This window comes from Somniosus microcephalus, chromosome 6 (genome assembly GCF_052327205.1).
Source record: "Somniosus microcephalus isolate GS21.2 chromosome 6, FLI_Smic_1.0, whole genome shotgun sequence".
NCBI lineage: Eukaryota > Metazoa > Chordata > Chondrichthyes > Squaliformes > Somniosidae > Somniosus > Somniosus microcephalus.
In genome coordinates this window covers 80,744,998-80,760,851 of record NC_140992.1, presented here as the reverse complement: position 1 = coordinate 80,760,851, position 15,854 = coordinate 80,744,998, and the positions used below count along the sequence as shown (strand labels likewise).

Sequence of the window (15,854 nt, the reverse complement as noted above, 5' to 3'; positions counted from 1 at the left end):
CGGTGCCACGTGCTAGAGAGTATAGGAATAGGAGGATAGAGCAGATGAATGCGTGGCTAAAGAGTTGGTGCAGGAGGGAGGGCTTTAGTTGCCTGGATCACTGGGCCTGCTTCTGGGAAAGGTGGGACTTGTACAAGTCGGACGGGTTGCACCTGAACCAGAGCGGGACAAATATCCTTGCGGGGAGGTTTGCTAGCACTGTTCGGGGGGGTTTAAACTAAAATGACAGGGGGTTGGGAACCTGAGCAGGGAGACAGAGGAAAGGAAAACAGGGATAAAAGCAAAAGATAGGAAGGAGAAAAACAAAAGTGGCAGTCAGAGAAATCAACGGTTTAAATCAAACGTGGCCACAGTAAATAATAATTCTAATAGGTCTAAGAGCGTTAAAAAAACAAGCCTGAAGGCTTTGTGTCTTAATGTGAGGAGCATTTGTAATAAGGTGGATGAATTGGCTGCGCAAATAGAGGTAAACGAATATGATTTGGTTGGGATTACAGAAACGTGGCTCAAGGATGGCCAAGACTGGGAACTCAACATCCAGGGGTATTCGATATTCAGGAAAGATAGGCAAAAAGGAAAGGGAGGTGGGGTAGCATTACTGGTTAAAGAAGGGATTAATACAATTGTAATGAAGGATATTAGCTCTGATGATGTGGAATCTGTATGGGTAGAACTGAGAAATACTAAGGGGAAAAAAAGATTAGTGGGAGTGGTATATAGACCTCCAAACAGTAAGGTGGAGGTTGGGGATGGCATTTAAAGGGAAATTAAAGAAGCGTGCAATAAGGGCACAGCAGTCATCATGGGTGACTTTAATCTACATATAGATTGGGCCAACCAAATTAGTAACAATACTGTGGAGGAGGAATTCCTGGAGTGTTTACGGGATGGTTTCCTGGACCAATATGTCGAGGAACCAACCAGAGATCAGGCCATCTTAGACTGGGTATTATGTAACGAGAAAGGATTAATTAGCAATCTTGTTGTATGAGGCCCCTTGGGTCGGAGCGATCATAATATGATCGAATTCTTCATTAAGATGGAGAATGAAGTAGTTGACTCAGAGACAAGGGTCCTCAATTTAAATAAAGGAAACTACGATGGTCTGAGGAGCGAGTTGGGTAGGATTGAGTGGGGAATGGCGCTCAAAGGGTTGACGGTGGATAGGCAATGGCAAACATTCAAAGACCGAATGGATGAGCTACAGAATTTGTTCATCCCAGTTTGGCATAAAAATAAAACAAAAAAGGTGACTCAACCGTGGCTAACAAGGGAAATTAGGGATAGCATAAGATCCAAGGAGAGGACATATAAATTGGCTAGAAAAAGCAATAATCCTGAGGATTGGGAGCAGTTTGGGAGTCAACAAGGGAGGACAAAGGGATTAATTAAGAAAGGGAAAATAGAATATGAGAGTAAGCTTTCAGGGAACATAAAAACTGACTGTAAAAGCTTTTATAGATATGTGAAGAGAAAAAGATTAGTGAAGTCAAGCGTAGGTCCCTTACAGTCAGAATCAGGGGAATTTATAATGGGAAACAAGGAAATGGCAGACCAACTAAATACATACTTTGGTCCTGTCTTCACAAAGGAGGACACAAATAACCTCCCAGAGATGCCGGGGAACATAGGGTCTGATGAAAGAGAGGAACTGAAAGAAATCAGTATTTGTAGGAAAATGGTGTTAGGAAAATTGATGGGACTGAAGGCCGATAAATCCCCAGGGCCTGATGGTCGACATCCCAGGGTACTTAAGGAAGTGGCCCTAGAGATAGTAGATGCATTACTGGTCATCTTCCAGAACTCGATATACTCTGGAACGGTACCCATGGATTGGAGGGTAGCTAATGTTACCCCACTATTCAAAAAAGGTGGTAGAGAAAAAGCGGGGAATTATAGACCGGTAAGCCTGACATCGGTCGTGGGGAAAATGCTAGAGTCTATTATAAAAGATGTAATAGCAGAGCACTTGGAAAGCAGTGACAGGATCGGACAAAGTCAACATGGATTTACAAAAGGTAAATCATGCTTGACTAATCTACTGGAATTTTTTGAGGATGTAACTGGTAAAATAGATAAGGGAGAACCAGTGGATGTGGTGTATTTGGACTTTCAGAAGCCTTTCGATAAGGTCCCACACAAGAGATTAACGTGCAAAATTAAGGCACATGGGATTGGGGGCAAGGTATTGACTTGGATAGAGAACTGGTTGGCGGACAGAAAGAAAAGAGCTGGAATAAATGGGTCGTTTTCCGAGTGGCAGGCAGTGACTAGTGGGGTACCGCAAGGATCGGTCCTAGGACCCCAGCTGTTCACAATGTATATTAATGATCTGGACGAGGGAATTGGATGTAATATCTCCAAATTTGCAGACGACACAAAGCTGGGCGGGAGGGTAAGCTGCGAGGAGGATGTCGGGAAACTCCAGTACGATTTGGACAGGTTGGGTGATTGGGCAGAAACATGGCAAATGCACTATAATGTGGATAAATGTGAGGTGGCACTTTGGTGGCAAAAACAGGAAGGCAGATTATTATTTGAATGGCAATAGATTGGGAGAAGGGGAAGTGCAAAGAGACCTGGGTGTCCTTGTGCACCAGTCGCTGAAGGTAAGCATGCAGGTGCAGCAGGTGGTTAAGAAGGCAAATGGTATGTTGGCCTTCGTAGCAAGAGGGTTCGAGTACAGGAACAAGGATGTCTTGCTACAGTTGTACAGGGCCTTGGTGAGACCGCACCTTGAGTATTGTGTGCAGTTTTGGTCACCTTACCTGAGGAAGGACATTCTTGCCATGGAGGGAGTGCAGCGAAGATTCACCAGGCTGATACCTGGGATGGCAGGAATGACGTATGAGGAGAGATTGTGTCAATTGGGCTTATACTCACTGGAGTTTAGAAGATTGAGAGGGGATCTCATCGAAACCTATAAAATTCTGTCAGGTCTGGACAGACTAGATGCAGGAAGGATGTTTCTGGTGGCCGGGGAGTCCAGAACCAGGGGTCATAGTCTAAGGATAAGGGGTAAGCCATTTAGGACTGAAATGAGGAGGAATTTCTTCACCCAGAGAGTGGTGAACCTGTGGAATTCTCTGCCACAGAGGGCGGTGGAGGCCAGTTCATTAAATATATTCAAGAAAGAGTTGGATATATTTCTTGAGGCTAAAGGGATCAAGGGATATGGGGAAAAGGCAGGGACAGGGTACTGAATTTGGATGATCAGCCATGATCACATTGAATGGCGGAGCAGGCTCGAAGGGCCGAATGGCCTACTCCTGCTCCTATCTTCTATGTTTCTATGTTTCCCATTATTAATTCTCCAGTCTCATCCTCTAAGGGACCAATGTTTACTTTAGCTACTCTCTTCCTTTTTCTATACTTGTAGAAGCTCTTACTGTCCGTTTTTATATTTCTTGCTAGTTTACTCTCATAATCTATTTTAGTCATCCTTTGCAAGTTTCTAAAAATTTCCCAATCTTCTGGCCTACCACTAATCTTCGCAACATTGTATGCCTTTTCTTTCAATTTGATACTTCCTTAGTTAGCCACAGATGTTTCATCCTTCTCGTAGAGTCTTTCACACTGGAATATATCTTTGTTGAGAGTTATGAAATATCTCCTTAAAATTCTGCCACTGCTTATCTACCATCTTACCTTTTAATCTATTTTCCCAGCCCACTTTAGCCAACTCTGTCTTTGTTTATGTTTAAGACACTAGTTTCAGACCCAAGTTTCTCCCCCTCAAACTGAATGTGAAATTCTATCAGGTGATGATCACTCTTCCCTAGAGGATCCTTTACTATGAGATCATTAATTAATCCTGTCTCATTACACATTACCAGATCTAAAATAGCCTGTTCCCTGGTTGGTTCCTCAACATATTGTTCTAAGAAACTGTCCTGAATATACTCTATGAACTCATCCTCAAGGCTACCTTTGTCAATTTGATTTGTCCAATCTATATGAAGATTAAAATCGTCCATGATTTATTGGAATATACTCAAAATGGGCTCCTCCCTGTGGGAATACTGACTATCTAAATCAAAGCCCACTCAAAAATCAGGACAGGGTTTGAACTGTAAAGCAGTATATATTTTGCTATTTTTGTCCCACTACCGTCCATTCACACTGAAAAACGGGATGAGTCGGTGGTGATAATTGGGGCCTATGTGTTGATAGTCTATGGAAAGGCAATAGCTCCCTAGGTTCCCACAAGTAATTGTTGTCTATTGACTATAGCTAGAAAGTGCTTGGATTGAATCTCAGGTAAGAACACGATTGAGGTTAGCTGCGATGCCTCTCATGATCAAGTCACCTGCTGACAGTATCTAGGCTCATGGAGAATGAGCATTTGGATGAAGTGCTGGAGGACTGCTTGCATCCTTGGATCCATACTGCAATATAAATCATCACAGGAGAATTAGCTTTTAAAAAACCACAAATCATTAAGTGCTGAGATTATCGTAAGTTTCACTGTTAGAAATAAATATGTAATTTGTTTTTTTTAGCAGCCCTCAACTTCCAATCGACTTTGGAAACAATATTGAAAGATGTCAAATCAGCAGAGGGGTGCCAGAATCCAAAGTGAAAATGTAAGTACTGTAACAGGATTGGGTAGAATTATCATGATTTGTTTCAGTGTTGTGCTACAAATTTATAATATTAATCAATCTAAGTCTTTTTAATAGAAAGATCTGTTGGAGCAAAAAATATTCTTTATTCACTCATTGCCATTAAGCCAAATTCATTAAAGAAATATGCATATTGCTTCTAGTTCGCAATAACAGCTCTGTGGGAGCCAAAACTGAAAGTAATTAGCTTAATTTCCAACAGCATGTTTACATTAGATAAAAATAACCAAAAGTTACCCATAACTGACTCTTTTAGTGTGGTGTCGATAAGAAGTTATGTCAAGCTTATTTGAACTATTGTGTCAAGAAGGCATCAGGCCCAGAATAAATTTTATGCCCTAAATCTAACACCTTTGATTTCAGTTCATAGAAAATTAATTAATACCTAAATAAATCTTCCTTTTGAAAAATTTCCCATTGGGAAGATGTTCATTATCTATAATAGTGACCCTTTTTAATTTCAAATTGGGCGAGAAAGGTAAGGAGAACGTGTGCAGGGAAATGCTTTTTATCTAAAGTATTTTCCATCCTCTAATCAAAAATCTTCATTCTCACCATCAAGTACTTGCATGGCCTTGCCCACTCTTTCTTTGCAAATTCCTTCGGCCTTGTATCTTCTCTCTCAATCTCTGGGCCTCCGATTCTGGACTTTTATACATTTTGGCACTTCTCTCACCTCTCTGGTGAAAGATGGTTCCAATGTCTCTGCCCAATCTTCTCCTTCTTAGGCAGTCCCTCGGAACTGAGGATGACTTGCTTCCACATTAAAAATGAGCTTGCAGGTGGCTGATTAGTCCAATGCGGGACCTACAGCCTCTGTCACAGGTGGGCAAACGGTGGTTGAAGGGGCGGGTGGGTGGGGTGCTTGGGTTGACGTGCGCTCCTTGCGCTGCTTGTGCTTGGCTTCCGCTTGCTCCCGGCGAAGAGACTCGAGGTGTTCGGCGCCTTCCCAGATACTTCTCCTCCACTTTGTGCGGTCTTGGGCCAGGGATTCCCAGGTGTCGGTGGGGATGTTGCACTTTTTCAAGGAGGCTTTGAGGGTGTCCATGAAGCGTTTCCTCTGCCCACCTGGGGCTCTCTTGCCGTGCCAGAGCTCCGAGTAGAGCACTTGTTTTGGGAGTCTTGTATCGGGCATGCGGACAATGTGACCCGTCCATCGGAGCTGATTGAGCGTGGTCAGAGCTTCGATGCTGGGGATGTTGGCCTGAGCAAGAACACTGACGTTGGTGCGCCTATCCTGCCAATGGATTTGCAGGATCTTGCGGAGGCAGCATTGGTGGTACCCCTCCAGTGCTTTGAGGTGCCTGCTGTACATGGTCCATGTCTCTGAGGCATACAGCAGGGCAGGTATCACTGCTGCCCTGTAGGCCATGAGCTTAGTGCCGGGTTTGAGGTCCTGGTCTTCAAATACTCTCTTCCTCAGGCGACCGAAGGCTGCACTGGCACACTGAAGGCGGTGTTGGACTTCGTCGTCGACGTCTGCCCTTGTTGACAGTAGGCTCCCGAGATATGGAAAGTGGTCCATGTTGTCCAAGGCCTTGTCGTGGATTTTGATAATTGGGGGCAGCACTGTGTGGCGGGGGCAGGTTGGTAGAGGACCTTTGTCTTATGGATGTTTAGTGTAAGGCCCATGCTCTCGTATGTTTCGGTGAAGGTGTTTACGATGGTTTGGAGTTCGACCTCTGAGTGAGCGCAGGCGCAAGCATCGTCTGCATACTGTAATTCGACGACAGAGGATGGGATGACCTTGGATCTGGACTGGAGGCGACGGGGGTTGAACAGTTTCCCGTTTGTTTTGTAAATTAGCTCCACTCCAGTGGGGAGCTTACTGAGGGTGAGATGGAGCATTGCAGCAAGGAAGATTGAGAAGAGCGTTGGTGCGATGACACAGCCTTGCTTGACCCCGGTTCGTATTTGAATTGGGTCTGTGGTGGAACCGTTGGTCAGGATCACGGCTTGCATGTCGTCGTGAAGCAGGCGGAGGATAGTGACAAACTTTTGAGGGCAGCCGAATTTGAGGAGGACACTCCATAATCCCTCACGGTTGACAGTGTCGAAGGCCTTTGTGAGATCAAAGAAGGCCATGCACAGTGGTTGGTGCTGTTCCCTGCATTTCTCTTGTAATTGACGTGCGGTGAAGATCATGTCCATTGTGCCCCTTAGTGGGCGGAATCTGCTATTGCGACTCTGGGAGGAGCTCTTCGGCCACTGGGAGAAGGCAATTGAGGAGGATTCTTGCGATGACTTTCCCTGTGACAGATAGCAGGTAAACTCCTGTGTAATTACCGCAATCGGGCTTGTCACCTTTCTTGAAGATGGTCACAATTACGGCATCTCTGAGATCCCCTGGCATGCTCTCCTCCTTCCAGATAAGAGAAATGAGTTCATGAATTCGCGCCAGCAGTGCTTCTCCGCCATGCTTTAGTGCCTCGGCGGGGATTCCATCTGCTCCTGAGGCCTTGTTGTTCTGCAGTTGTCGGATGGCCTTTTCAACCTCATGCCGGGCTGGGGTTGTGCTGAGATGGTGGTGGGTAGCATGCTGTGGGATGGAGTTAAGGACACTCGTGTCGAAGACAGAATCGTGGTTAAGGAGATCTTCAAAGTGCTCCTTCCAGCAGGCACTGACTGCTTCCCTGTCCTTGATGAGTACCTCTCCGTTCTTGGCTCGCAGTGAGGAAGGGCCTTGGGTGCTTGGGCCGTAGATGGTCTTGACTGCGCTAAAGAATCCACGCACGTCGTGGTTGTCGGCTAGCTGCTGGATCTCCTGCGCTTCCTCCACCCACCATCTGTTCTTTAGGTCGCGAGTTTTTTGTTGGACCGCGGCCTTCAGGCTTTTGTAGAGCTGCTTTCTTGCTCTCGAGTTCTGTTGCTGTTTCCAGATCAGAAATGACTTGCGCTTGCGGCTTATTAGCTCTTGGATCTCCTGGTCATTCTCGTCAAACCAGTCTTGGTGTTTCCTAGTTGAGTGACCGAGCGTCTCTTCACAGGTGCTGATTATGGAGGCCTTGAGTGCAGACCAGACGCTGTGGGCACTCTGTGTCTCTGCATCACTGGGAGTCGTCAGGTTGTTTGTGAGGCGCAGGCTGAATAGGGCTTTCTTAGCGGGGTCTTTGAGTGCTCCAGCGTTAATTTTCCTGCGGCATTGTTTCTGTTGCCGCCGCTGTTTTGGGGCTACATTGATGGAGATGATAGAGCGGATTAGGCAGTGGTCTGTCCAGCAGTCATCAGCTCCTGTCATGGCGCGGGTGATGCGGACGTCCTTGCGGTCCCTTGCTCAGACGATGACATAGTCCAGCAGATGCCAGTGCTTGGAACGAGGGTGCTGCCATAAAGTCTTGTCCTTGCCTCCCTGACGGAACAAGGTGTTGGTTATGACGAGGCCATGTTCTAAGCATTTCGACAGGAGGAGGGTACCGTTGGAGTTGGCTTTCCCTACCCCCTCTCTGCCGATCACACCTCTCCAGAGGTCTGTGTCCTTTCCAACTCTGGCGTTGAAGTCGCCAAGGAGGATCAGCTTGTCGCCCGTTGGGACTCGGGACAGGGATTGTTCGAGGCTGGAGTAGAATTCCTCTTTGGTCTCGTCTGTGGCTTCCAGTGTTGGGGCGTACGCACTGATGACCGTTGCTCAATGGTTTCGGGCTAGGGTGAGTCGAAGAGTCATGAGGTGCTCGTTTATACCACTAGGGGAGTCTCTGAGATGCCCGACCAGTTCATTTTTTATGGCGAAGCCTACCCCATGGAGGCGGCATTCTTCTTCGGGTTTGCCTTTCCAGAAGAAGGTGTAACCACCGCCTTGCTCCTTGAGCTGGCCTTCCCCTGCCCGCCGGGTCTCACTTAGGGCGGCGATGTCAATGTCGAAGCGTCTGAGCTCCCGGGCAACAATAGCAGTATGGCGTTCCGGTCTGTCACTGTTGGGGTTGCCCATGAGGGTCCTGACATTCCAGGTCCCAAACTTCATTTTAAAGGGTGGAAGATGCCTGTGTGTGAATTCCTTTAACGTGGGGTGGCCGTTGCACACCAGCTACCACATGGGCTTGACAAAGCAAGGTCTTGGTCCAATGGCAAGGGGATCCAAGACGATTGGAGACCAGGCTCTGCTACAATGGCCTAGCTGCCCAATACTTTGGAATTCTCTCCCTAAACAGCTTTGCCTTTCTACTTCTCATTAAAAGCCCTTTAAAAACACATCATTTTGGTCAGCTCTCCTAACTGTCTAGCTGTGGTTTGGTGTTCATTATTTGCATTTTTTTCCCTTTGTAATGCATATTGAGGCATTTTTCTGTGTTAAAGACATTGGCTCGGATGTTGCGGTCAACGGCAAACTTCATTGCACTTAGACTTGCCCATTTCCTATGGGATTTTGCACTGGAACTTGCAGTGATTAGAAAGCCGAAACAGCATGGTGCCCTCGACAGAGGATCTGGGACCTGTGTGAACAGGACAAGCAACTATGTATCTCCTTAACCAATCAGATTGAAGAATCATTACCGAGACATGCAGGGAGGAATGTTAACCCCAAAAAACAGGTGGGTTGGGGTCTGGTGGGAGATTAAAGTGTTAAAAAACTGAATCCTGACCACAACCTGCTTCCAACCTGCCCATTTCCAATTTTAACGGGGAGGCAATGTCCCAGGCTCCTCCATCACCATCCCTGGGTATGTCCTGTCCCACCGGCAGGACAGACCCACCAGGGGTGGCGGCACAGTGATATACAGTCAGGAGGGAGTGGCCCTGGGGATCCTCACAATTGACTCTGGACCCCATGAAGTCTCATGGCTTCAGGTCAAGCATGGGCAAGGAAACCTCCTGCTGATTACCACCTACCACTCTCCTTCAGCTGATCAATCAGTACTCCTCCATGTTGAACACCACTTGCAAGAAGCACTGAGGGTAGCAAGGGCACAGAATGTACTCTGGGTGGGGGACTTCAATGTCCATCACCAAGAGAGGGTCGGTAGCACCACTACTGACCGAGCTGGCCGAGTCCTGAAGGACATAACTGCCACTCTGGGCCTGCGGCAGGTGGTGAGAGAACCAACACGAGGGAGAAAGCTACTTGACCTTGTCCTCACCGATCTACCTGTCGCAGATGCATCTGTCCAGGACAGTATTGGTAGCAGTGACCACCGCACAGTCATTGTGGAGACAAAGTCCCATCTTCACACTGAACACCCTCCATCGTGTTGTGTGGCACTACCACCGTGCTAAATGGGATAAATTTAGAACAGATCTAGCAGCTCAAAACTGGGCATCCGTGAGGCATTGTGGGCCATTAGCAGCAGCGGAATTGTATTCCACCACAATTTGTAACCTCATGGTCAGGCATATCCCTCACTCTACCGTTGCCATCAAGCCAGGGGACCAACCCAGGTTCAATGAAGTCTGTAGAAGAACATGCCAGGAGCAGCACCAGGCATACCTAAAACTTGGGGAAGCTGCAACACAGGTAAACAGCGAAAGCAGCATGTTATAGACAGAGCTAAGTGATTCCACAATCAACAGATCAGATCAAAGCTCTGCAGTCTTGCCATGTCCAGTCATGAATGGTGGTAGACAATTAAACAACTAACGGGAGGAGGAGGCACCATGAATATCCCAAACCTCAATGATGGCGGAGCACAGACGCAAGTGCAAAAGACAAGGCTGAAGCCGAGTGGATGATCCATATCGGCCTCCTCCTGACATCTCCACCATCACAGAAGCCAATCTTCAGCCAATTCGATTCACTCCATGTGATATCAAGAAACGGTTGAGCACACTGGATACAGCAAAGGCTATGGGCCCTGACAACATCCCGGCTGTCGTGCTGAAGGCTTGTGCTCCAGAACTAGCTGCATCTCCTGCCCAGGTATGTCCCGTCCACAAAAAGCAGGACAAATCCAAACTGGCCAATTACCGTCCCATCAGTCTAATCTCAATCAGCAGCAAAGTGATGGAAGGTGTCATCGACAGTGCTATCAAATGGCACTTACTCACCAATAACCTGCTCACCGATGCTCAGTTTGGGTTCTGCCAGGACCACTCAGCTCTAGACCTCATTACAGCCTTGTTCCAAACATGGACAAAAGAGCTGAATTCCAGAGGTGAGGTGAAAGTGACTGCCCTTGACATCAAGGCAGCATTTGACCGAGTGTGGCATCAAGGAGCCCCAGTAAAATTGAATTCAGTGGGAATCAGGGAGAAAACTCTCCACTGGCTGGAGTCATACCCAGCACAAAGGAAGATGGATGTGGTTGTTGGACGTCAATCATCTAAGCCCCAGGACATCACTGCAGGAGTTCCTCAGGGCAGTGTCCTTGGCCCAACCACCTTCAGCTGCTTCATCAATGACCTTCCCTCCATTATAAGGTCAGAAGTAGAGATGTTTGCTGATGATTGCACAGTGTTCAGTTCCAATCACAACTCCCCAGATAATGAAGCCTTCTATGCCTGTATGCAGCAAGAACTGGACAACATTCAGGCTTGGGCTGATAAGTGGCAAGTAACATTTATGCCACACAAGTGCCAGGCAATGACTATCTCCAAGAAGAGAGAGTCTAACCACCACCCCTTGACATTCAACAGCATTACCATTGCCGAATCCCCCACCATCAACATCCTGGGGTCACCATTGACCAGAAACTTAACTGGACCAGCCACAAGAGCAGTTCAGAGGCAGGATACCCTGCAGCGAGTGTCTCACCTCCTTCCCCCCACAAAGCCTTTCCACCATCTACAAGGCATAAGTCAGGAGTGTGATGGAATACTCTCCACTTGCCTGGATGAGTGCAGCTCCAATAACATTCAAGAAGCTCGATACCATCCAGGACAAAGCAGCCTGCTTGATTGGCACCCCATCCACCACCTTAAACATTCATTCCCTCCACCACTGGCGCACCATGGCTGCAGTGCGTACCATCTACAAGATACACTGCAGCAACTCGCCAAGGCTTCTTCGATAGCACCTCCCAAACCGGTGACCTCTTCCACCTAGAAGGACAAGGGCAACAGGCGCCTGGAAACACCACCACCTCCCAGGTTCCCCTCCAAGTTACACACTATCCTGACTTGGAAATATATCACCGTTCCTTCATCGTCGCTGGGTCAAAATCCTGGAACTCCCTCCCTAACTTCACTGTGGGAGTACCTTCACCACACGGACTGCAGTAGTTCAGGAAGGCGGCTCACCAGCACCTTCTCAAGGGCAGTTAGGCATGGCAATAAATGCAGGCCTTGCCAGCAACACTCACATCCCAGGAACGAATAAAAAAAGGAGGCGGGTCATCCATTTAAATATTATAATGAGACAGGCGTGCCTCAGATTTAACCAGCATTACAAATTTAACTATGGCTGGTCATGTTTCGCAGGCCTCGGGGAACCCGCCAGCTAAATCAGGCAAGGATTGCTGGATCCAGGAGGTAAGTGCCTTTACACTTAGCTCCTGGATCCAGTGTCCCAGCCTCACCCAGCCGGCACAATCAGAGACTCCCCCACCAGGCCTCTGATGCCCCCCCAGGCCACTTATCCTTCCCCCAGGCCTTCAATCCCCATCCATGAGGCCCCAGTCACCTTCCCGGACTGTGCTCTCCCCCCCCACCGATGATTTTCAGGCTGGCCCTGATCATCTCTTTCCCCTCCCGCCACCCAATGCTCGAGTCTGGCCCTGATGTTCCCTCCCTCCCCCACCACCCCCCCCACCCTGATCCTCCTCCGGCCCACGACCACCCTCCACCCTACACCCGATCCCTCCCTCCCTCCTCTCTGTAGCCTAGTGCCACAGGCCTACCTGCCCGCAGCCAGACAGCCTCTCCATCTGGCTGGCTGTGGGTGGGAAACAGAGCTATTAATGTAAATCGTGCCCTGCCGTTAAATTCGGCACAGCCTGCCTCTTCCTCGTCTCCCCAGCCACCCGCTCCCAACCCGCCTCCCGATAAAAATTCTGGCCCTTGAATCTGAACCAGGAAGTGTAAGTTCGAATAGTTATTTCAATGCCAAATCATGACCAGAAAACAAAATAAAGTGAAAGAAAGATGGTATTAAGAGAGAGAGAGAGTGTTAAGAGACAGAAAGAAAAAGTTCTAAAAAAATTAACATTTTTAAATTTTTTAAATCTCCAACAATAATTAAAATCTGAAGGAATGAGATTCCACACTTGTAAAAGTTAATTTTCAGTGCCAGAGAGGTTGTTTGGCAGTAATCAAGACTTCTCATGCCTTTAAAAATTCACTTACACTTGAATGGACAAGCCCTAACTTTTTCTGGTGAGTTTAGTGGGTATCTATCACGTAAGTACCCCAACTTCATGCCGTTCTATGTATTTCAATGCCAAGTCTCTCGTGGAGATACCATTATAGTGAAGCTTAAGAAGGAGCAGGGTAACTCAGACAGCAACTTCCTGATTTCCATGTTTAACTGCGCATGTGCAATTGCCAAAAGTTGCTCTCCGATTTAGTGTTTAGTGACAGTGAGCACTGATTGCCTCATTGTTATTTGTACCACAAAACACCAGTTATTGAATAGGTTGAGGGGTGGGTGGGAGCTATATACTGTAAATGAAAAGTGAGATCAGCTCTGGGACTACTGCTTTTAACAAAAGATGTAGAAATATCGCCACAGCACCATCAAAGGTTATTCTGCTTTTATCATAAATAATAAGCAATGAATGGAATGAAGTGCTGCCACAGGTACTTTGAAATAATTAATACAGAAGTCTGATTTTCATCAACAGTCTTTCAAAAAGAAATACACAGAAATGTTGGAAGCAGACATTTGTATGAGAACGTAAATCTTTTACTGATAGGTCGGGTCGTAACAGTGACAGCCAGCCCTTGTGATGGTTGAGAGAAAGTCTTAAAGAAAAACAAGATTTTTAATTTACTGAGTTTTAACAGAAAGCTAATCTGCATAAAATAAATTCTAGAAGTAAAAAATATTCATGCATCTATGTCAGTTGCAAATGTCAAATGTTATAATCATTATCATGGAAAGGGCACAGTTGCAGAAGTCTTCTCCATTCTCTAACTTCCAATTTATTTGCTGCATTTAATATTGATGTACTCTTCAAAATCTTGAAAAATGGTATTGCTGCATTTGGTATGTAATTTAATATACCTCCAGTTTATTTTACCAAGATATTTAGTAATAATTTTGAATACTTATTTTTCAAAATGGCAAAAAGCATGAGATCATTAATATTCAATGAAGAAAGAGATACGGTTTATCTTTGTGAAAGAATTCATGTAAATTGAATAAAAATTCTGTAAAAATGCTCCAGAGTCATTTTAGAAAGGTGAGAGCTGTAAATCTTTATATAAATTATGTACATTTTTAGTATTCTTCTTGAAAGAAATAGCAACTGAATTTTTAAGCGAAATCCTAGATGTATAGGAATGAGAGTTCACCAAAAGTACACTGTAAAGAGAAGTTATATTTATCTTAGTGGGAAAGCTTTTAATAGAATATTTAATTTCCCCCCTATATTTGGCTATTAATTCCTAATATATTTCTAAAAGCAAAGTGATTTTTCACCATGTTAGAAATTCTGTCACATTTATGTTATTTTCATCTTGAATTTTAAAAGAAAATTTAATACAGAACAAACTATTTACATGTTTGTTTGGAAAGGGTGGGATAAATTTTCCAACTTTGTTCTCCATTCAGGCAATATTTGGGTGATTATTGGCACTCGGCTGACGGGTATGCTGACCTTGTTTGATTTTGTGGGGTCAGCTTCATTTACATAATGTGGATGAGTTGCTGATGGGAGGTGATGGGTAAATTTAAAGGAATGTACCACTGAAAGGTAAATGGTCATGTATGGCAATAAACATATTGGTAGCCTTTCCAAAGGCTGCTCATATTTTTTATATATCATTCAGCCTTTGTAAAAAATGTTTGGCACAACCCAGTGCTGGCATAATAAATATGGCAGCAGGAAACCGAGTTTGTGACCAAGCAATGGAGTGGTGCAACACTTCAACCATTTTCTGATGTCTAGAAAAGTGGAGGTGGTGCAGAATGAGGTGATAGAGAGGATAGTGGTCCTACTTGCTACTCCGTGGAAGCCAACCCATCCCAGTGTTGTAATATAGGGTTAGGTGGGATGTGGGCTGTGAGGAGAGCACAGAGAGTCTGCAAAGGGATATAGATAGACTTAAGTGAGTGGGCAGTAAGGTGGCAGATGGAGTATAATGTAGGGAAATGTGAGGTTGTTCACTTTGGTCGGAAGAATGGAAAAACAGAATATTTTTTGAATGGTGAGAAACTTTCAAATGTTGGTTTCAGAGAGATTTGGGTGCAAGAAACACAGAAAGCTAGCATGCAGATACAGCAAACAATAAGGAAGGCAAATGGCATGTTGGCCTTTATTGCAAGGGGGTTGGAGTATACGAGTAAGGAAGTCTTGCTACAATTGTACAGGGCCTTGGTGAGACCACACCTGGAGTATTGTGCACAGTTTTGGTCTTCTTATCTGTGGAAGGATATACTTGCCTTGGAGGCGGTGCAACAAAGGTTCACTAGATTGATTGTTGGGATGAGAGGGCTGTCCTATGATGAGAGATTGTGTAGAATGGGCCTCTACTCTCTGGAGTTTAGAAGAATGCGAGGTGATCTCATTGAACCATACAAGATTCTGAAGGGGATTGACAGGGTAGATGCTGAGAGGTTGTTTCCCCTGGCTGGAGTGTCTAGAACTAGAGGGCATAGTCTCAGGATAGGGGGTAGGCCATTTAAGACTGAGATGAGGAGGAATTTCTTCACTGAGAGGGTTATGAATCTTTGGAATTCTCTGCCCCAGAGGGCTGTGAATGCTGAGTCTTTGAGTATATTCAAGGCTGAGATAGATAGATTTTTGGACTCTAGGGAAATCAAGGGGTATGGAGAATGGGCGGGAAAGTGGAGTTGAGGTCGATGATCAGCCATGATCTTATTGAATGGCGGCGCAGGCTTGAGGGGCCGTATGGCCTACTCCTGCTCCTATTTCTTATGTTGTTAAGTATGCCTAGAAGGAGGCGAAGGAAGAAGACTTGACGGCACAGCTATCCGTTACAGCCATGAGCAGCATCAACTTTGTGGTGCATGTTAGCTGTAAGTCTCCTGGTAACAAATGGCACAGCTCTGCATTTGGCTGTCTGCTGACCCAGACCATGTGTAGTGGTTCCACATAGCCATTGCCAGGCCTTCCTGTATATGTGGGTGGGAGTTTACCGGTAGGTAAGTGTAGTCTGCCTCTGGTAGACATTCCTTCT

At 46.0% G+C, this 15,854-nt stretch overlaps 1 protein-coding gene across 1 annotated transcript in view; it reads left to right on the top strand.

Annotated features, from left to right (window-relative positions):
* Positions 1–15,854, top strand: part of LOC147115831 (IQ domain-containing protein J-like) — a 314,840-nt gene that overhangs the window by 249,603 nt on the left and 49,383 nt on the right. The window contains exon 3 of the mRNA XM_085989452.1: positions 4,503–4,586. Coding sequence (XP_085845578.1) covers positions 4,503–4,586 — 84 coding nt within the window. The remainder of the gene's footprint in view (positions 1–4,502; positions 4,587–15,854) is intronic.